Source organism: Oncorhynchus kisutch, linkage group LG17 (genome assembly GCF_002021735.2).
Source record: "Oncorhynchus kisutch isolate 150728-3 linkage group LG17, Okis_V2, whole genome shotgun sequence".
In the NCBI taxonomy this organism is placed as follows: Eukaryota; Metazoa; Chordata; class Actinopteri; order Salmoniformes; family Salmonidae; genus Oncorhynchus; species Oncorhynchus kisutch.
The window spans coordinates 2,862,286-2,881,836 of NC_034190.2; the positions used below are offsets into that span (position 1 = coordinate 2,862,286).

Sequence of the window (19,551 nt, forward strand, 5' to 3'; positions counted from 1 at the left end):
AATGGCATCTGTTTGAACTTGTTATCAGTATAAAAGACACCTGTCCACAACCTCAAACAGTCACACTCCAAACTCCACTATGGCCAAGGCCAAAGAGCTGTCAAAGGACAGTTTACCTATGATGAAAATTACAGGCCTCTCTCATCTTTTTAAGTGGGAGAACTTGCACAATTGGTGGCTGACTAAATAATGTTTTGCCCCATTGTATGTGGTAACGTCCAAAAGCACCCTTGGCAAAGATGAGCAAAAAAAACACTGTATAAAATAAATCAAACAAATATGTTCTTAATGTTTTGGAAAATCTATTATGTCTATTATTACGCATTTTCTTAAACTGTTTTAAGATATTGGAGGTAGAGGGAGTGGAGGAGCAGGGAGAGTTACTGAGGAGGAGTGTAGGTAGAGGGAGGAGGAGGAGTGGAGGAGCAGGCAGAGTTACTGAGGAGGAGTGTAGGTAGAGGGAGGAGGAGGAGTGGAGGAGCAGGCAGAGTTACTGAGGAGGAGAGGAGGAGCAGGCAGAGTTACTGAGGAGGAGGAGTGGAGGAGCAGGCAGAGTTACTGAGGAGGAGTAGAGGAGCAGGCAGAGTTACTGAGGAGGAGGAGTGGAGGAGCAGGCAGAGTTACTGAGGAGGAGTAGAGGAGCAGGCAGAGTTACTGAGGAGGAGGAGTGGAGGAGCAGGCAGAGTTACTGAGGAGGAGTAGAGGAGCAGGCAGAGTTACTGAGGAGGAGGAGTGGAGGAGCAGGCAGAGTTACTGAGGAGGAGGAGTAGAGGAGCAGGCAGAGTTACTGAGGAGGAGGAGTGGAGGAGCAGGCAGAGTTACTGAGGAGGACATTCAGAATCTTTCCAGATCCTTGAAATCCTTTGTCTCTTCAAATCAAACCAACAGCTTTTCAAACGGCTTCAAAACTGGAGACTGAGTAAAATGTTGATTTTGTAGTCAATGAACAATTTCTTTGTAGATTTTGATGTGTGCTTGGGTTATTGTCTTATGATTCTGTTTTCCACTGGAAAGGCCAAGGATCTATATTTCCATGGCATCTGACCATTGCACTGGTTCCAATCCAAGTCCCAATGCCAATCCAAGTCCCAATGTCAATCCAAGTGCCAATCCAAGTCCAATTCCAATCCAAGTCCCAGTGCCAATCCAAGTCCCAATGCCAATCCAAGTCCCAATGTCAAAACAGGTGCCAATGCAAATCCCATTCCCAACAATAATCCAAGCCCCAATGCCAATCCAAGTGCCAATGCTAATCAAATCAAATCCAATTAATTTATAAAGCCCTTCTTACATCAGCTGATATCTCAAAGTGCTGTACAGAAACCCAGCCTAAAACCCCAAATAGCAAGCAATGCAGGTGTAGAAGCACGTTGGCTAGGAAAATCTACCTAGAAAGGCCAAAACCTAGGAAGAAACCTAGAGAGGAACAAGGCTATGAGGGGTGGCCAGTCCTCTTCAGGCTGTGCCGGGTGGAGATTATAACAGAACATGGCCAATATGTTCCTTTTGGAAAAGCTGACCACGACTCCATTTTGTTGATCCCTACCTACAGACAGAAACTAAAACAAGAAGCTCCTGCACTGAGGTCTGTTCAACGCTGGTCCGACCAATCTGATTCCACACTCCAAGACTGCTTCCATCACGCGGACTGGGATATGTTCCGTATTGCGTCAGACAACAACATTGACGAATACGCTGATTCGGTGAGCGAGTTCATTAGAACGTGCGTTGAAGATGTTGTTCCCATAGCAACGATTAAAACATTCCTAAACCAGAAACCGTGGATTGATGGCAGCATTCGCGTGAAACTGAAAGCCCGAACCATTGCTTTCAATCAGGGCAAGGTGACCGGAAACATGACCGAATACAAACAGTGTAACTATTCCCTCCGCAAGGCAATCAAACAAGCTAAGCGTCAGTATAGAGACAAAGTAGAATCTCAATTCAACGGCTCAGACACAAGAGGTATGTGGCAGGGTCTACAGTCAATCACGGATTACAAAAAGAAAACCAGCCCCGTCACGGACCAGGATGTCTTGCTCCCAGGCAGACTAAATAACTTTTTTGCCCGCTTTGAGGACAACACAGTGCCACTGACATGGCCCGCAACTAAAACATGCGGACTCTCCTTCACTTCAGCCGACGTGAGGAAAACATTTAAACATGTCAACCCTCGCAGGGCTGCAGGCCCAGAAGGCATCCCCAGCCGCGCCCTCAGAGCATACGCAGACCAGCTGGCTGGTGTGTTTACGGACATATTCAATCAATCCCTATCCCAGTTTGTTGTTCCCACATGCTTCAAGAGGGTCACCATTGTTCCTGTTCCCAAGAAAGCTAAGGTAACTGAGCTAAACGACTACCGCCCCGTAGCACTCACTTCCGCTTTGAGAGACTAGTCAAGGACCATATCACCTCCACCCTACCTGACACCCTAGACCCACTCCAATTTGCTTACCGCCCAAATAGGTCCACAGACGATGCAATCTCAACCACACTGCACACTGCCCTAACCCATCTGGACAAGAGGAATACCTATGTGAGAATGCTGTTCATCGACTACAGCTCGGCATTTAACACCATAGTGCCCTCCAAGCTCGTCATCAAGCTCGAGACCCTGGGTCTCGACCCCGCCCTGTGCAACTGGGTACTGGACTTCCTGACGGGCCGCCCCCAGGTGGTGAGGGTAGGCAACAACATCTCCACCCCGCTGATCCTCAACACTGGGGCCCCACAAGGGTGCGTTCTGAGCCCTCTCCTGTACTCCCTATTCACACACGACTGTGTGGCCACGCACGCCTCCAACTCAATCATCAAGTTTGCGGATGACACAACAGTGGTAGGCTTGATTACCAACAACGACGAGACGGCCAACAGGGAGGAGGTGAGGGCCCTCGGAGTGTGGTGTCAGGAAAATAACCTCACACTCAACGTCAACAAAACTAAGGAGATGATTGTGGACTTCAGGAAACAGCAGAGGGAACACCCCCCTATCCACATCGATGGAACAGTAGTGGAGAGGGTAGTAAGTTTTAAGTTCCTCGGCGTACACATCACAGACAAACTGAATTGGTCCACCCACACAGACAGCATCGTGACGAAGGCACAGCAGCGTCTGCCAATCCATGTCCCAAATCCAATCCAAGTCCCAAATCCAATCCAAGTCCCAGTGCCAATCCAAGTCCCAATGCCAATCCAAGTCCCAATGCCAATCCAAGTCCCAGTGCCATTTATCACTCCATCCTTACATACTTAGTGCCCGCTAGAAAATAATGGGTCCATGACGCCCCAGCACACACACATACCATCACACACACATACCATCACACACACATACCATCACACACACATACCAGCACACACACATACCAGCACACACACATACCATCACACACACATACCATCACACACACATACCATCACACACACATACCATCACACACACATACCATCACACACACATACCAGCACACACACATACCATCACACACACATACCATCACACACACATACCATCACACACACATACCATCACACACACACACACACATACCATCACACACACACACACACCATCACACACACACACACACACACACACATACCATCACACACACACACACACGCTCTTTGCCCCCCTCACTTTGAGCATGTCATCGTCCTCCAGTCTGAAGTCTCGTGCTCGGAGCTGGATGCCTTTGCCTGGTTGGGTCTGTATAGAGTAGATACACTCGTGGTGATTCCCATAGTAACCTGGGTAGTTAGGAGACAGCAGCACTCCCTGCATGCCAGTCACTGAGGATCCACACTCAGCTAGGAGAGAGAGAGAGAGAGAGAGAGAGCAAGAGGGAGAGAGAGAGAAAGAGAGAGAGGGAGAGAGAGCAAGAGGGACAGAGAGAAAGATAGAGAGAGAGCAAGAAGGAGAGAGAGGGAAAGCAAGAGGGAGAGAGAGAGAACAGGAGAGGTCACTCACCACACACCAATAGCATCTATTATTTGTACTTATACATGGTTCTATGGAGACATGCAGCGAGGGAGGATAATGTAGGAGAGATGATCACCTCTGACTTGTTAGAATTGAGTTCAGAGTATCCGTGTCCTTTCTATACATTCGTTCTATTTTGATCAAAATTGAACATAAATACAGAGTCTCTGTAGACAGAAAACCACTCCAATACAAAAGGACAACTGAAAACACATCCAAGTAACTGTCGAAATCTACATTTATATTCATGTAGAAACCTAGCTTCTCCCCCCCACAAAAAAATCTAAAGAAACATATTTTTTTTAAATAAGCAGAAGGCTGGAAAACACAACTTAATTACTTTCCTTCAACTGGAATGACAAAAAATGTACATTGAGACAAATGACTCTCTAAGGTTAGCCACTGTGAACCATTTCATACTGCAACTGTGAGCTATTTCTACATTTTGTTATCACAATTTAAGTTATTTTCCTTTTTGGTATGATTCAGCTGGCTCTCCAGTTAGATAAACATAGTTTATAGTTACATTCTAAGAGTTAAGAAGTGCTCATTTTAAAACTATTTTCACCTTCAATTCAAATCTGGACCTTAAAAAAGCCTGTTTGAATTACTTGTTTTCATTCCTCTCCTGTCCTGTATGTTTAGTCAACCAGCGTGTTTTTCTCCGTACTCCTTTTCTATTCTGTTTTTGATCGTCTTCCTGGTTTTGACCCCTGCCTGACACTGGACTACTTTCCCACCTGTCTGATCATCCTGCCCTGACCCTGAATCTGTCTGCCCCGACCCTGAATCGGTCTGCCCTCACCCTGAATCTGTCTGCCCTGACCCTGAATCTGTCTGCCCTGACCCTGAATCGGTCTGCCCTCACCCTTGAATCTGTCTGCCCTGACCCTGAATCTGTCTGCCCTGACCCTGAATCTGTCTGCCCTGACCCTGAATATGCCTGCCCTGACCCTGAATCTGCCTGCCCTGACCCTGAATCTGCCTGCCCTGACCCTGAATATGCCTGCCCTGACCCTGAATATGCCTGCCCTGACCCTGAATATGCCTGCCCTGACCCTGAATATGCCTGCCCTGACCCTGAATATGCCTGCCCTGACCCTGAATATGCCTGCCCTGACCCTGAATCTGCCTGCCCTGACCCTGAATCTGCCTGCCCTGACCCTGAATCTGCCTGCCCTTTGGTACCTATTGGACTGTGATCTGGTTTTGACCTTTTGACCTGTCCATGATCAGTCTCTTGCCTCAGTCCCTTTGGATTAATAAACATTGTACGACGGTAACCATCTGCATATGGGTCTCGCCTTGTGCCTTGATAATAATGACAAAGCAAAAACAGGTTTTTAAATTTTTAATTTAATTACAACAAAGTATGTTACATATATCCCATTTAAATAAGTATTCAGACCCTTTACTCCGGACTTCGTTGAAGCACCTTTGGCAGTGATTACAGCCTCGAGTCTTCTTGGGTATGATGCTACCAGCTTGGCACACCTGTATTTGGGGAGTTTCTCCCATTCTTCTCTGCAGATCTTCTCAAGCTCTGTCTGGTTGGATTGGGAGCGTCGCTGCACAGCTATTTTCAGGTCTCTCCAGAGATGTTCGATCGGGTTCAAGTCCGGGCTCTGGCTGGGCCACTCAAAGACATTCAGAGACTTGTCCCGAAGCCACTCCTTCATTGTCTTGGCTGTGTACTTAGGGTCGTTGTCCTGTTGGAAGGTGAACCTTCACCCCAGTCTGAGGTCCTGAGCGCTCTGGAGCAGGTTTTCATCAAGGATCTCTCTGTACTTTGCTCCGTTCAGCTATCCCTCGATCCTGACTAGTCTCCCTGTCCCCGAAAAACATCCCCACAGCATCATGCTACCACCACCATGCTTAACCGTATAGGGATGGTGCCAGGTTTCCTCCAGACGTGACGCTGGCATTCAGATCTGTGCCTCGACACAATCCTGTCTTGGAGCTCTACGGACAATTATTTTGACCTCATGGCTTGGTTTTATCTCTGACATGCGCTGTCAACTGTGGGACCTTATATAGACGAGTGTGTGCCTTTCCACATCATGTCCAATCAATTGAATTTACCACAGGCGGACTCCAATAAAGTTGTAGAAACATCTCAAGGATGATCAATGGCTACAGAATGCACCTGAGCTCAATATTGAGTCTCATAGCAAAGGGTCTGAATATTTATGTAAATAAGGTATTTCTGTTTTGTATTGTTAATACATTTGCAAATATTCAAAAAAACTGTTTTTGCTTTGTCATGATGGTATATTGTGTATAGATTGATGAGGATTAAAAATATTTTAAAAAATCTGAGTATCTCCATAATCCGCTCTATATATCTCTATATCTCCAAAATCCACATGCTATATCTCCATAATCCACTCTATATATCTCCATAATCCACTCTATATATCTCCATAATCCACTCTATATATCTCCATAATCCACTCTGTATATCTCCATAATCCACTCTATATATCTCCATAATCCACTCTATATATCTCCATAATCCACTCTATATATCTCCAGAATCCACTCTGTATATCTCCATAATCCACTCTGTATATCTCCATAATCCACTCTATATATCTCCATAATCCACTCTATATATCTCTATATATCTCCATATCTCCATAATCCACTCTCTATATCTCCATAATCCACTCTCTATATCTCCATAATCCACTCTATATATCTCCATATCTCCATAATCCACTCTATATATCTCCATAATCCACTCTATATATCTCCATATCTCCATAATCCACTCTATATATCTCCATAATCCACTCTCTATATCTCCATAATCCACTCTATATATCTCCATATCTCCATAATCCACTCTATATATCTCTATATATCTCCATAATCCACTCTCTATATCTCCATAATCCACTCTATATATCTCCATAATCCACTCTCTATATCTCCATAATCCACTCTATATATCTCTATATATCTCCATAATCCACTCTCTATATCTCCATAATCCACTCTATATATCTCCATAATCCACTCTATATATCTCCATAATCCACTCTATATATCTCCATAATCCACTCTATATATCTCCATAATCCACTCTATATATCTCCATAATCCACTCTATATATCTCCATAATCCACTCTATATATCTCTATATATCTCCATAATCCACTCTATATATCTCCATAATCCACTCTATATATCTCTATATATCTCCATAATCCACTCTATATATCTCCATAATCCACTCTATATATCTCCATAATCCACTCTATATATCTCCATAATCCACTCTATATATCTCTATATATCTCCATAATCCACTCTATATATCTCTATATATCTCCATAATCCACTCTATATATCTCTATATATCTCCATAATCCACTCTATATATCTCTATATATCTCCATAATCCACTCTATATATCTCTATATATCTCCATAATCCACTCTATATATCTCTATATATCTCCATAATCCACTCTATATATCTCTATATATCTCCATAATCCACTCTCTATATCTCCATATTTTAATAATCCCTATATATAGTGTATAAGGCTGTGTGGTAATATATAGGGTTATATTTAAGGTTGTGGGTTGTGTTGGAGTGTTTTACGTAAGGGCACATGAGATGGGTGTGCATTAGTTTAATATACATGATTGGGCGAGTTAGTGGTTGGGGGAGAGGGGGGAGCAAAACCAAATGAAATTGCGTGGCCACCTACCAACACACCTTGGCAGAGGGGAGCTCCACACCCTCCTCCGCCCCCCCAGACACGTCACCCTCGCCGGCCCCTCCAGACGGTAACCAGGGAAACAGGAGAAGATGAGCGCGTCCCCCACCCCAAACTGTAACCCCTTACGGGTACTGTAGGGAGGAACGCCGGGGTCTTCACAGGGCTCCAGGTCATATTCTGAAGGAGGAGAGGAGAAAGGGATGGATGGAAAAGAGAGGTAATCATTCGTAAAATGAAAACAAAAATCCATACTTGTTTTTGAGGATACCAATAATGCTTGCATTATCATACTGTTATACCTGTTACACCTGTTACACCTGTCACACCTGTTACTACTGTTACACCTGTTACACCTGTTACTACTGTTACACCTGTTACACCTGTTACTACTGTTACACCTGTTACTACTGTTACACCTGTTACTACTGTTATACCTGTTACTACTGTTACACCTGTTACTACTGTTATACCTGTTACACCTGTTACACCTGTTACTACTGTTATACCTGTTACAGCTGTTACACCTGTTATACCTGTTACTACTGTTACACATGTTACACCTGTTACTACTGTTATACCTGTTACTACTGTTACACCTGTTACAACTGTTATACCTGTTATACCTGTTACTACTGTTATACCTGTTACACCTGTTACTACTGGTACACCTGTTATACCTGTTACTACTGCTAAACCTGTTACACCTGTTACTACTGGTAAACATGTTACTACTGTTATACCTGTTACACCTGTTACACCTGTTACTACTGGTACACATGTTACACCTGTTACACATGTTACTACTGGTACACCTGTTACACCTGTTACTACTGTTACACCTGTTACTACTGGTATACCTGTTATATCTGTTACACCTGTTACTACTGGTACACCTGTTACTACTGGTACACCTGTTACTAATGTTACATCTGTTACTACTGGTACACCTGTTACACCTGTTACTACTGGTACACCTGCTACTACTGGTACACCTGTTACACATGTTACTACTGGTACACTTGTTACACATGTTATACCTGTTAAACCTGTTACACATGTTACTACTATTACTACTGGTACACCTGTTACACCTGTTACTACTGGTACACCTGTTACACCTGTTACTACTGGTAAACCTGTTACACCTGTTACTACTGGTACACCTGTTACACCTGTTACTACTGGTACACACGTTACTACTGTTACTACTGGTACAACTGTTACTACTGGTACACCTGTTACACCTGTTACTACTGGTACACCTGTTATACCTGTTACTACTGGTACACCTGTTACACCTGTTATACCTGTTACACCTGTTATACCTGTTAAACCTGTTACACCTGTTACTACTGGTACACCTGTTACACCTGTTATACCTGTTACACCTGTTACTACTGGTACACCTGTTACACCTGTTACACCTGTTATACCTGTTACTACTGGTACACATGTTACTACTGTTACACCTGTTATACCTGTTAAACCTGTTATACCTGTTACTACAGGCCAATCAGCTTAAAGCATAGAATACTTGATATGGAAAATACATATTATGACCTGTCTGTATGTCTGTATGTCTGTATGGTCAAAAAACTATACCGCTCCCGCATCTAGCAAGGACTCCCTCCCCCGAAGGCCCAACTTCCTGCCTTTATCCTAACACACTTACCACAATACAATGAATAGGCAAGAGGGGGGGGCAAAAACTGAGTTACACTGACAACAAATGAATATATCTCAATCAGGTAAATATAAATCAGAAACGTACCTAATATTTCATCATGTACATTAATATTTAATATATTTACACAAATATACATGGAGCTCTGTATACTACTGGTACACCTGTTACTACTGCTCCCCGTGTTTATAACCTGTTGCCCATTCTGATACTGCTCCCCGTGTTTATAACCTGTTGCCCATTCTGATACTGCTCCTCGTGTTTATAACCTGTTGCCCATTCTGATACTGCTCCTCATGTTTATAACCTGTTGCCCATTCTGATACTGCTCCTCATGTTTATAACCTGTTGCCCATTCTGATACTGCTCCTCATGTTTATAACCTGTTGCCCATTCTGATACTGCTCCTCATGTTTATAACCTGTTGCCCATTCTGATACTGCTCCTCAGGTTTATAACCTGTTGCCCATTCTGATACTGCTCCTCATGTTTATAACCTGTTGCCCATTCTGATACTGCTCCTCGTGTTTATAACCTGTTGCCCATTCTGATACTGCTCCTCGTGTTTATAACCTGTTGCCCATTCTGATACTGCTCCTCGTGTTTATAACCTGTTGCCCATTCTGATACTGCTCCTCGTGTTTATAACCTGTTGCCCATTCTGATACTGCTCCTCATGTTTATAACCTGTTGCCCATTCTGATACTGCTCCTCGTGTTTATAACCTGTTAGTTTCATGGTGCGTCTTGCCAGAAAGGAAGGCTAACCCTGTGACAAATACACACAGAGTATACGTTTACAATGTACAACACGATAAGGTATTCTCTCAGTATTCCAAATGTCACACGGTTTTAATCCGTAACGACTTAAAATGCTATTTCATGGTCCTTGGAGGCCGGATAAGAAGCCATGCTAAGTTAAACCTGTACCCCTACCTGAGAAGGTGATGTTGAATCCCTCGTAGGAGACTGAGAAGTCTGAGAGGAAGCGTATCTGAGCGGTGTAGTTCCCATACAGGCCTGCACTGAGGGTGGGGGGCAGTGTTGAGCCCGTTAGTCTCCACAGGGGTTCGGGGAAGCTGCCGTTCTCTGTCACCAACAGGTGGTCATGAGGAGACTCTAGGTGGAACGTATGGAAGGTGAACTGGACACCTGGTGGGGCAGGAGAGAGAGAGAGAGAAGAGTCAGATACACTTCCTGGTGGGGGAGGAGAGAGAGAGAGAGGAGAGTCAACTACACTTCCTGGTCAGGGAGGAGAGAGAGAAGAGTCAACTACACTTCCTGGTGGGGGAGGAGAGAGAGAGAGAGGAGAGTCAACTACACTTCCTGGTGAGGGAGGAGAGAGAGAAGAGTCAACTACACTTCCTGGTGGGGGAGGAGAGAGAGAGAGAGAACAGTCAACTACACTTCTTGGTGAGGGAGGAGAGAGAGAAGAGTCCACTACACTTCCTGGTGGGGGAGGAGAGAGAGAGAGAACAGTCAACTACACTTCCTGGTGGGGGAGGAGAGAGAGAAGATAGAGTCAACTACACTTCCTGGTGGGGGAGGAGAGAGAGAGAAGAGTCAACTACACTTCCTGGTGGGGGAGGAGAGAGAGAGAAGATTCAACTACACTTCCTGGTGGGGGTGGAGATAGAGAGAAGACTCAACTACACTTACTGGTGGGGGAGGAGAGAGAGAGAGAGAGAGAGAGAGAGAGAGAGAGAGAGAGAGAGAGAGAGATGAGAGTCAACTCCACTTCATGGTGGGGGAGGAGAGAGAGAGAGAGAGAGAGAGAGAGAGGATAGTCAACTCCACTTCCTGGTGGGGGAGGAGAGAGAGAAAAGAGTCAACTACACTTCCTGGTGGGGGAGGAGAGAGAGAGAGAAGAGTCAACTACACTTCCTGGTGGGGGAGGAGAGAGAGAGAGAAGAGTCCACTACACTTCCTTGTGGGTTACTACAGGAGAGAGAGAGAGAGAGAGAAGAGTCAACTACACTTCCTGGTGGGTTACTACAGGAGAGAGCAGCAGATGGTCAGATACTCTGGGAGAACATTAGAATATGAGTAGAACATGTTTCTGTTTTAAAAGCTGAAAACAGCTTTCACCAGGGGAATTCGACTATGGATTGTGCCATGGATGTGTTTGAGTACTTTTGAATAGGTACTATTACTAATAGAGATTTGAACAGAAAAGTGTCTATTCTGCCTTGGGCTAGCAGTGCTGCAGGGATGTACAGGACCTACCATTCTCTATAGGACCAGATAAGTGAAATGACATTGTCAGCGAAGTTGAATTAGACAGGAGTGGCCCTGCTCACCTTTGCCGTGGGAGGACTCTATCATCCAGGTGCAGTTGAGGTTGTGAGGATAGAAGTCAGGAAACCCAGGAGAGAGGATGGTACCGGTGTTACCCTGAATATAACCTCCACACAACGCTGCAGAGAGAGGAGGAGGGGAGAGGGAGAGGGGGGGGGGGGGGTGTAGGAGGAGAGGGAGGGGGAGGGGAGGGAGGGGGGAGGGGGGAGGGGAGGGAGAGGAGAGGGAGGTGAGGGAGAGACAGAAAGATTAATGTTGAATAAGTAGGTAGTTATTAGAACTACACTTAGCGTAATATACTTAGGTTTCACCATGCTCTACAATCCAGTTTAGTAGCCCTTCTGAAGGACACAGAGAAATCCTGGCCTTAAAACGTGTAATAAGAAGATAAACTCTGAAGGACAACTTCAACACTTTTATCCTAGTTTTCCAGTTTGATAAGGGCAAGTTCAACCTGGAGCTAAACTGGGGGGTTCATTTTGTGAACAGAGTTCAGAATCGGGCCGTACCATCACAGCTGGGCAGGGGTCGACTCCACTGGAAGTTTGGTTCACACTCCAGGGGTTCCGGGTCGCTGAGGGAGTACCCGGCGTCACAGCTGAACGTTACCAAAGCACCCACGTAGAAGTCGTTGCCATGGCGTTGGCCGTTGACGGGGATGCCAGGGTCGACACAGTGATCTGACTGTAGCTGTAGAGCTGAGGAGAAAAACACACTCAGGGTTATTACACACACACTGGGGTTATCGCACACACACACGCACACAGGTTATTACACACACACTGGGGTTATCACACACACACGCACACAGGTTATTACACACACACTGGGGTTATCACATGCACACACATGTATGCACGCACACACACACACACAAAGGTTATTACACACACACAAGGGTTATTACACACACACTGGGGTTATCACACACACACACACACAGGTTATTACACACACACTGGGGTTATCACACACACACACAGGTTATTACACACACACTGGGGTTATCACACACACACAAACATGCACGCACGCACACACAAACACAAACACACACACAGGTTATTACACACACACAAGGGTTATTACACACACACTGGGGTTATCACACACACACACACACACACACAGGTTATTACACACACACACACACACCCACTCCACATTACACGTGTTTCAGGTGAAATAGTGCATAAACACATCTCTCAAATGGACCAGTGTAACAGACCAGTGTAACAGACCAGAGTAACATACCAGAGTAACAGACCAGAGTAACAGACCAGTGTAACAGAACAGAGTAACAGACCAGAGTAACAGACCAGAGTAACAGACCAGAGTAACATACCAGAGTAACAGACCAGAGTAACAGACCAGAGTAACAGACCAAAGTAACAGACCAGCGTAACAGACCAGAGTAACAGACCAGAGTAGCAGACCAGAGTAACAGACCAGAGTAAAAGACCAGAGTAAGAGACCAGAGTAACAGACCAGAGTAAGAGACCAGAGTAACAGACCAGAGTAGCAGACCAGAGTAAGAGACCAGAGTAACACACAATGTCCTGTTTCTGTCCCACACACCATGTCCTCTTTCTGTCCCAAACACCATGTCCTGTTTCTGTCCCACACACCATGTCCTATTTCTGTCCCACACAGCATGTCCTGTTTCTGTCCCACACACCATGTCCTGTTTCTGTCCCACACAGCATGTCCTGTTTCTGTCCCACACACAATGTCCTGTTTCTGTCCCACACAGCATGTCCTGTTTCTGTTCCACACACCATGTCCTGTTTCTGTCCCACACAGCATGTCCTGTTTCTGTCCCACACACCATGTCCTGTTTCTGTCTAGGTGGGGCAGTAGCCACGGTGAATTATTACACTGGTCTGTTACTCTGGTCTGTTACTCTGGTCTGTTATGCTGGTCTGTTATGCTGGTCTGTTACTCTGGTCTGAGTGGGGCAGTAGCCACGGTGAATTATTAAAGCAGAGACTGCTGCTGTGACGAAGGGTTACTAATGTTGAGTCACACAGGTTTAAAAGATTTTAAAAACACCATTGTGTGTTTGCATCGTCTTTTGATGACATGGTGAGAGTTGATTAAAAAAAACGACGATGTGCCCCTGTGTGTTTTCTGACAATGTGCAACATCTTACGATATAATCAACCCTGTAGTTATTAAATACATATGGACGTTGTGATTGAGATGTCTGCATAGAGAGGAGTGATGATGGTTTTAATATCATCTCAGGAACACCACCTCGTGAATACCACCACATGAATATCGCCTCATGAATACCGCCTCATGAATATCGCCTCATTAATACCACCTCATTAATACCACCTCATTAATACCACCTCAGGAACACCACCTCATTAACACCACCTCAGGAACACCACCTCATGAATACCACCTCATGAATACCGCCTCAGGAACATCACCTAATGAATACCACCTCAGGAATACCACCTCATGAATACCACCTCATGAATACCACCTTATGAATACCACCTCAGGAACACCACCTCATGAATACCACCTCATGAATACCACCTCATGAATATCGCCTCTTGAATATCGCCTCATGAATACCACCTCATTAATATCACCTATCGCTGGCTCAGTCAGGGACCTGGCATGATTATAGCTCAGTCAGGGACCTGGCATGATTATAGCTCAGTCAGGGACCTGGCATGATTATAGCTCAGTCAGGGACCTGGCATGACTTTGGCAGTGGAATAGCAAAAACAATAATTTGTAATGATGGGCTCTGTGTCAAGCCAAGCAAACTAATCTGGAACATAATATGATTTTTTTTGTCTGTGAGGAGAGGAAGGTAGGGAGCATTTCAGAGTTACTCTAATGGTTGCTCTGGACCCAGCAATGTCTACTGGTTGTAGACAAACACAAAGTCTTACTCTCATAGTGGATGCGGAAGCCGATGTCCGAGTGGCTTTTGTCGGTGGAGAAGAGGAGGAACAGGAAGTTGGAGGTGCTGATGAGGAACTGGGGCACCTGGGTACCCTGGTAGCTACCAATCAGAGGCGAGGAGGGGAACCGCCCGTCACGCACCTCCAGCACGTCATAGTTTACCTCAGTACGAAACCTGGGGGAACAACCAATGGGTTAACAGGAATCTGGGAGAACAACCAATGGGTGAACAGGAATCGATGGGACAACTAATGGAGGAACAGCAATCTGGGGGAACAACCAATTGGCAAAGAGCAATCTAGGGGAACAACCAATGGTTTAACAAGTATCTGGGGAACATCCAATGGATTAACAGGAATCTGTGGGACCATCCTCCTCAGTGAAATTCATAAAAAAAAATGTAAATTGTGAATCTTTAAAAAAGAGATGCTAAATATATTCACGTCACCAAATAATTGATTAAAACACACTGTTTTGTAATGAAGGTCTAGAGTAGCCTCAGCAGCACTCTGTAGGGTAGCACCATGGTGTAGCCGGAGGACAGCTAGCTTCCATCCTCCTCTAGTTACATTTTTTCCCCCCTTTATTTAACCAGGCAAGTCAGTTAAGAACAAATTCTTATTTTCAATGACGGCCTAGGAACAGTGGGTTAACTGCCTGTTCAGGGGCAGAATGACAGATTTGTACCTTGTCAGCTCGGGGATTTGAATTTGCAACCTTCCAGTTACTAGTCCAACGCTCTAACCACTAGGCTACCCTGCCGCCCCCCCCATTGACTTCAATACAAAACCTAGGAGGCTCATGGTTTTCATCCTCTTCTTTAGACTTACACAGTAATTATGACAACTTCTGGAGGACGTCATCCAACCTATCAGAGCTCTTACAGCATCAACTGACATGTTTTCCACCCAATCAAAAGATCAGAGAATGAATCGAGTACTGAAAGCATGAGCTACAACTAGCTAGCACTGCAGTGCATACAATGTGGTGAGTATCTAACTCAAAGAGAGAAAGACAATAGTTGAACAGTTTTGAACAAATTCTATATATATTTTTAAACTGAAGAAGAAGCAGGAGAAAAATAGAGAGGGATGCTATGCTAGCTAGTTTAGCCTGCTCAAACAGAGAGGGATGCTATGCTAGCTAGTTTAAATCAAATCAAATCAAATCAAATGTATTTATATAGCCCTTCGTACATCAGCTGATATCTCAAAGTGCTGTACAGAAACCCAGCCTAAAACCCCAAACAGCAAGCAATGCAGGTGTAGCCTGCTCAAACAGAGAGGGATGCTATGCTAGCTAGTTTAGCCTGCTCAAATAGAGAGGGATGCTATGCTAGCTAGTTTAGCCTGCTCAAATAGAGAGGGATGCTATGCTAGCTAGTTTATCCTGCTCAAACAGAGAGGGAAGCTATGCTAGCTAGTTTAGCCTGCTCAAACAGAGAGGGATGCTATGCTAGCTAGTTTAGCCTGCTCAAACAGAGAGGGATGCTATGCTAGCTAGTTTAGCCTGCTCAAACAGAGAGGGATGCTATGCTAGCTAGTTTAGCCTGCTCAAACAGAGAGGGATGCTATGCTAGCTAGTTTAGCCTGCTCAAACAGAGAGGGATGCTATGCTAGCTAGTTTAGCATGCTCAAACAGAGAGGGATGCTATGCTAGCTAGTTTAGCCTGCTCAAACAGAGAGGGAAGCTATGCTAGCTAGTTTAGCCTGCTCAAACAGAGAGGGAAGCTATGCTAGCTAGTTTAGCCTGCTCAAATAGAGAGGGAAGCTATGCTAGCTAGTTTAGCCTGCTCAAACAGAGAGGGATGCTATGCTAGCTAGTTTAGCCTGCTCAAACAGAGAGGGATGCTATGCTAGCTAGTTTAGCCTGCTCAAACAGAGAGGGATGCTATGCTAGCTAGTTTAGCCTGCTCAAACAGAGAGGGATGCTATGCTAGCTAGTTTAGCCTGCTCAAACAGAGAGGGATGCTATGCTAGCTAGTTTAGCCTGCTCAAACAGAGAGGGATGCTATGCTAGCTAGCTTAGCCTGCTCAAACAGAGAGGGAAGCAAGGTTAGCTAGTTTAGCCTGCTTAAACAGAGAGGGATGCTATGCTAGCTAGCTTAGCCTGCTCAAACAGAGAGGGATGCTATGCTAGCTAGTTTAGCCTGCTCAAACAGAGAGGGATGCCTGCTCAAATAGAGAGGGATGCTATGCTAGCTAGTTCATCCTGCTCAAACAGAGAGGGAAGCTATGCTAGCTAGTTTAGCCTGCTTAAACAGAGAGGGAAGCTATGCTAGCTAGTTTAGCCTGCTCAAACAGAGAGGGAAGCTATGCTAGTTAGCTGGCTATGGCTATCCAACACTGGAACTTTATCAAGGTAAGCTTTTGGTTTCTTAATTTATTACCACCGGGGCCCCGCCGGTGTAACTGCTAAGCTGATTGCAGACTGTACACTGTACTGCATGACTGTAGCAGGTTTACTAAGGCATTCGTTCTAGTAGCTATGTTGACTATGACGTTAGCTAATAGGGTGACAACGATGTAGGCTGTGTGGAGCTGGTTAGCGGTTATAATATGAAGGTTTGGCTTGGAAAGGTTTTTCCACCTGGTCACAGACAACGGATGTGTTGTGCACTGAAGTCCACAAGAGAAGGAGAAGAGCTCATAGATGGGAGAAGGAATTATACAACGAGTTAAATGGCCATGCTGTTTGTATGTGGCTGCTATGAAAGTCAACTGTGTTTGCTTGTGATCAGGGGTGTATTCATTCCACCGATTCTGTTAGAAAAACAGTTTTTTTTAACAGAAGCAAACGGAACAAAGCGGGGATAAACATACCTGAATTTGTCCGATATAAACTTTTGTCTGCAACAGTTGGACTAATAACTACACCCTAGATCAGCTAGATGCAGGTAAGAGGTGATACTGTTGGACTAATGACTACACCCTAGATCAGCTAGATGCAGGTAAGAGGTGATACTGTTGGACTAATGATTACACCCTAGATAAGCTAGATGCAGGTAAGAGGTGATACTGTTGGACTAATGACTACACCCTAGATCAGCTAGATGCAGGTAAGAGGTGATACTGTTGGACTAATGACTACACCCTAGATCAGCTAGATGCAGGTAAGACTGGACTAATGATTACACCCTAGATCAGCTAGATGCAGGTAAGAGGTGATACTGTTGGACTAATGACTACACCCTAGATCAGCTAGATGCAGGTAAGACTGGACTAATAACTACACCCTAGATCAGCTAGATGCAGGTAAGAGGTGATGCTGTTGGACTAATGACTACACCCTAGATCAGCTAGATGCAGGTAAGAGGTGATACTGTTGGACTAATGACTACACCCTAGATCAGCTAGATGCAGGTAAGAGGTGATACTGTTGGACTAATGATTACACCCTAGATCAGCTAGATGCAGGTAAGAGGTGATACTGTTGGACTAATGACTACACCCTAGATCAGCTAGATGCAGGTAAGAGGTGATACTGTTGGACTAATGACTACACCCTAGATCAGCTAGATGCAGGTAAGAGGTGATACTGTTGGACTAATGATTACACCCTAGATCAGCTAGATGCAGGTAAGAGGTGATACTGTTGGACTAATGATTACACCCTAGATCAGCTAGATGCAGGTAAGACTAGACAAATGACTACACCCTAGATCAGCTAGATGCAGGTAAGAGGTGATACTGTTGGACTAATGATTACACCCTAGATCAGCTAGATGCAGGTAAGAGGTGATACTGTTGGACTAATGACTACACCCTAGATCAGCTAGATGCAGGTAAGAGGTGATACTGTTGGACTAATGATTACACCCTAGATAAGCTAGATGTAGGTAAGAGGTGATACTGTTGGACTAATGACTACACCCTAGATCAGCTAGATGCAGGTAAGAGGTGATACTGTTGGACTAATGACTACACCCTAGATCAGCTAGATGCAGGTAAGAGGTGATACTGTTGGACTAATGACTACACCCTAGATCAGCTAGATGCAGGTAAGACTGGACTAATAACTACACCCTAGATCAGCTAGATGCAGGTAAGAGGTGATACTGTTGGACTAATGACTACACCCTAGATCAGCTAGATGCAGGTAAGAGGTGATACTGTTGGACTAATGATTACACCCTAGATCAGCTAGATGCAGGTAAGAGGTGATACTGTTGGACTAATGATTACACCCTAGATAAGCTAGATGCAGGTAAGAGGTGATACTGTTGGACTAATGATTACACCCTAGATCAGCTAGATGCAGGTAAGAGGTGATACTGTTGGACTAATGACTACACCCTAGATCAGCTAGATGCAGGTAAGAGGTGATACTGTTGGACTAATGACTACACCCTAGATCAGCTAGATGCAGGTAAGAGGTGATACTGTTGGACTAATGACTACACCCTAGATCAGCTAGATGCAGGTAAGAGGTGATACTGTTGGACTAATGACTACACCCTAGATCAGCTAGATGCAGGTAAGAGGTGATACTGTTGGACTAATGACTACACCCTAGATCAGCTAGATGCAGGTAAGAGGTGATACTGTTGGACTAATGACTACACCCTAGATCAGCTAGATGCAGGCAAGAGTCTGCAATGTGCTCTTGAATGTCACTGTCACCTCAAAATTCTCTCAACCTGTGTGCACCTACATTGTAAACTGTCATTCATAGGCCAGGTTGTAGCAACCTCATGATGGGTATAGGGAAAATGAGAGTGTAATGTAGTAGCCTAAACCTATGGATGTTAATGCTGTAATAGAAATAAGGACATTCTAATAAAACAATTGTACTGTCCTCCCTCATATTAAACGGCACCAACCGCCACTGGTCAATATACTGTAAAACTTTGGGAACAACCAATGGGTTAGCAGGATTCTGAGGGAACAACCAATGGGTTAGCAGGAATCTGATGGAATAACCAAT

At 44.8% G+C, this 19,551-nt stretch overlaps 1 protein-coding gene across 1 annotated transcript in view; it reads right to left on the bottom strand.

Annotated features, from left to right (window-relative positions):
* Positions 1-19,551, bottom strand: part of LOC109883181 (CUB and sushi domain-containing protein 2-like) — an 899,659-nt gene that overhangs the window by 333,524 nt on the left and 546,584 nt on the right. Inside the window, 6 exon segments of the mRNA XM_031794932.1 lie at positions 3,641-3,810; positions 7,705-7,893; positions 10,336-10,551; positions 11,700-11,816; positions 12,207-12,395; positions 14,613-14,800. Of these exon segments, the coding sequence (XP_031650792.1) occupies positions 3,641-3,810; positions 7,705-7,893; positions 10,336-10,551; positions 11,700-11,816; positions 12,207-12,395; positions 14,613-14,800 (1,069 nt within the window).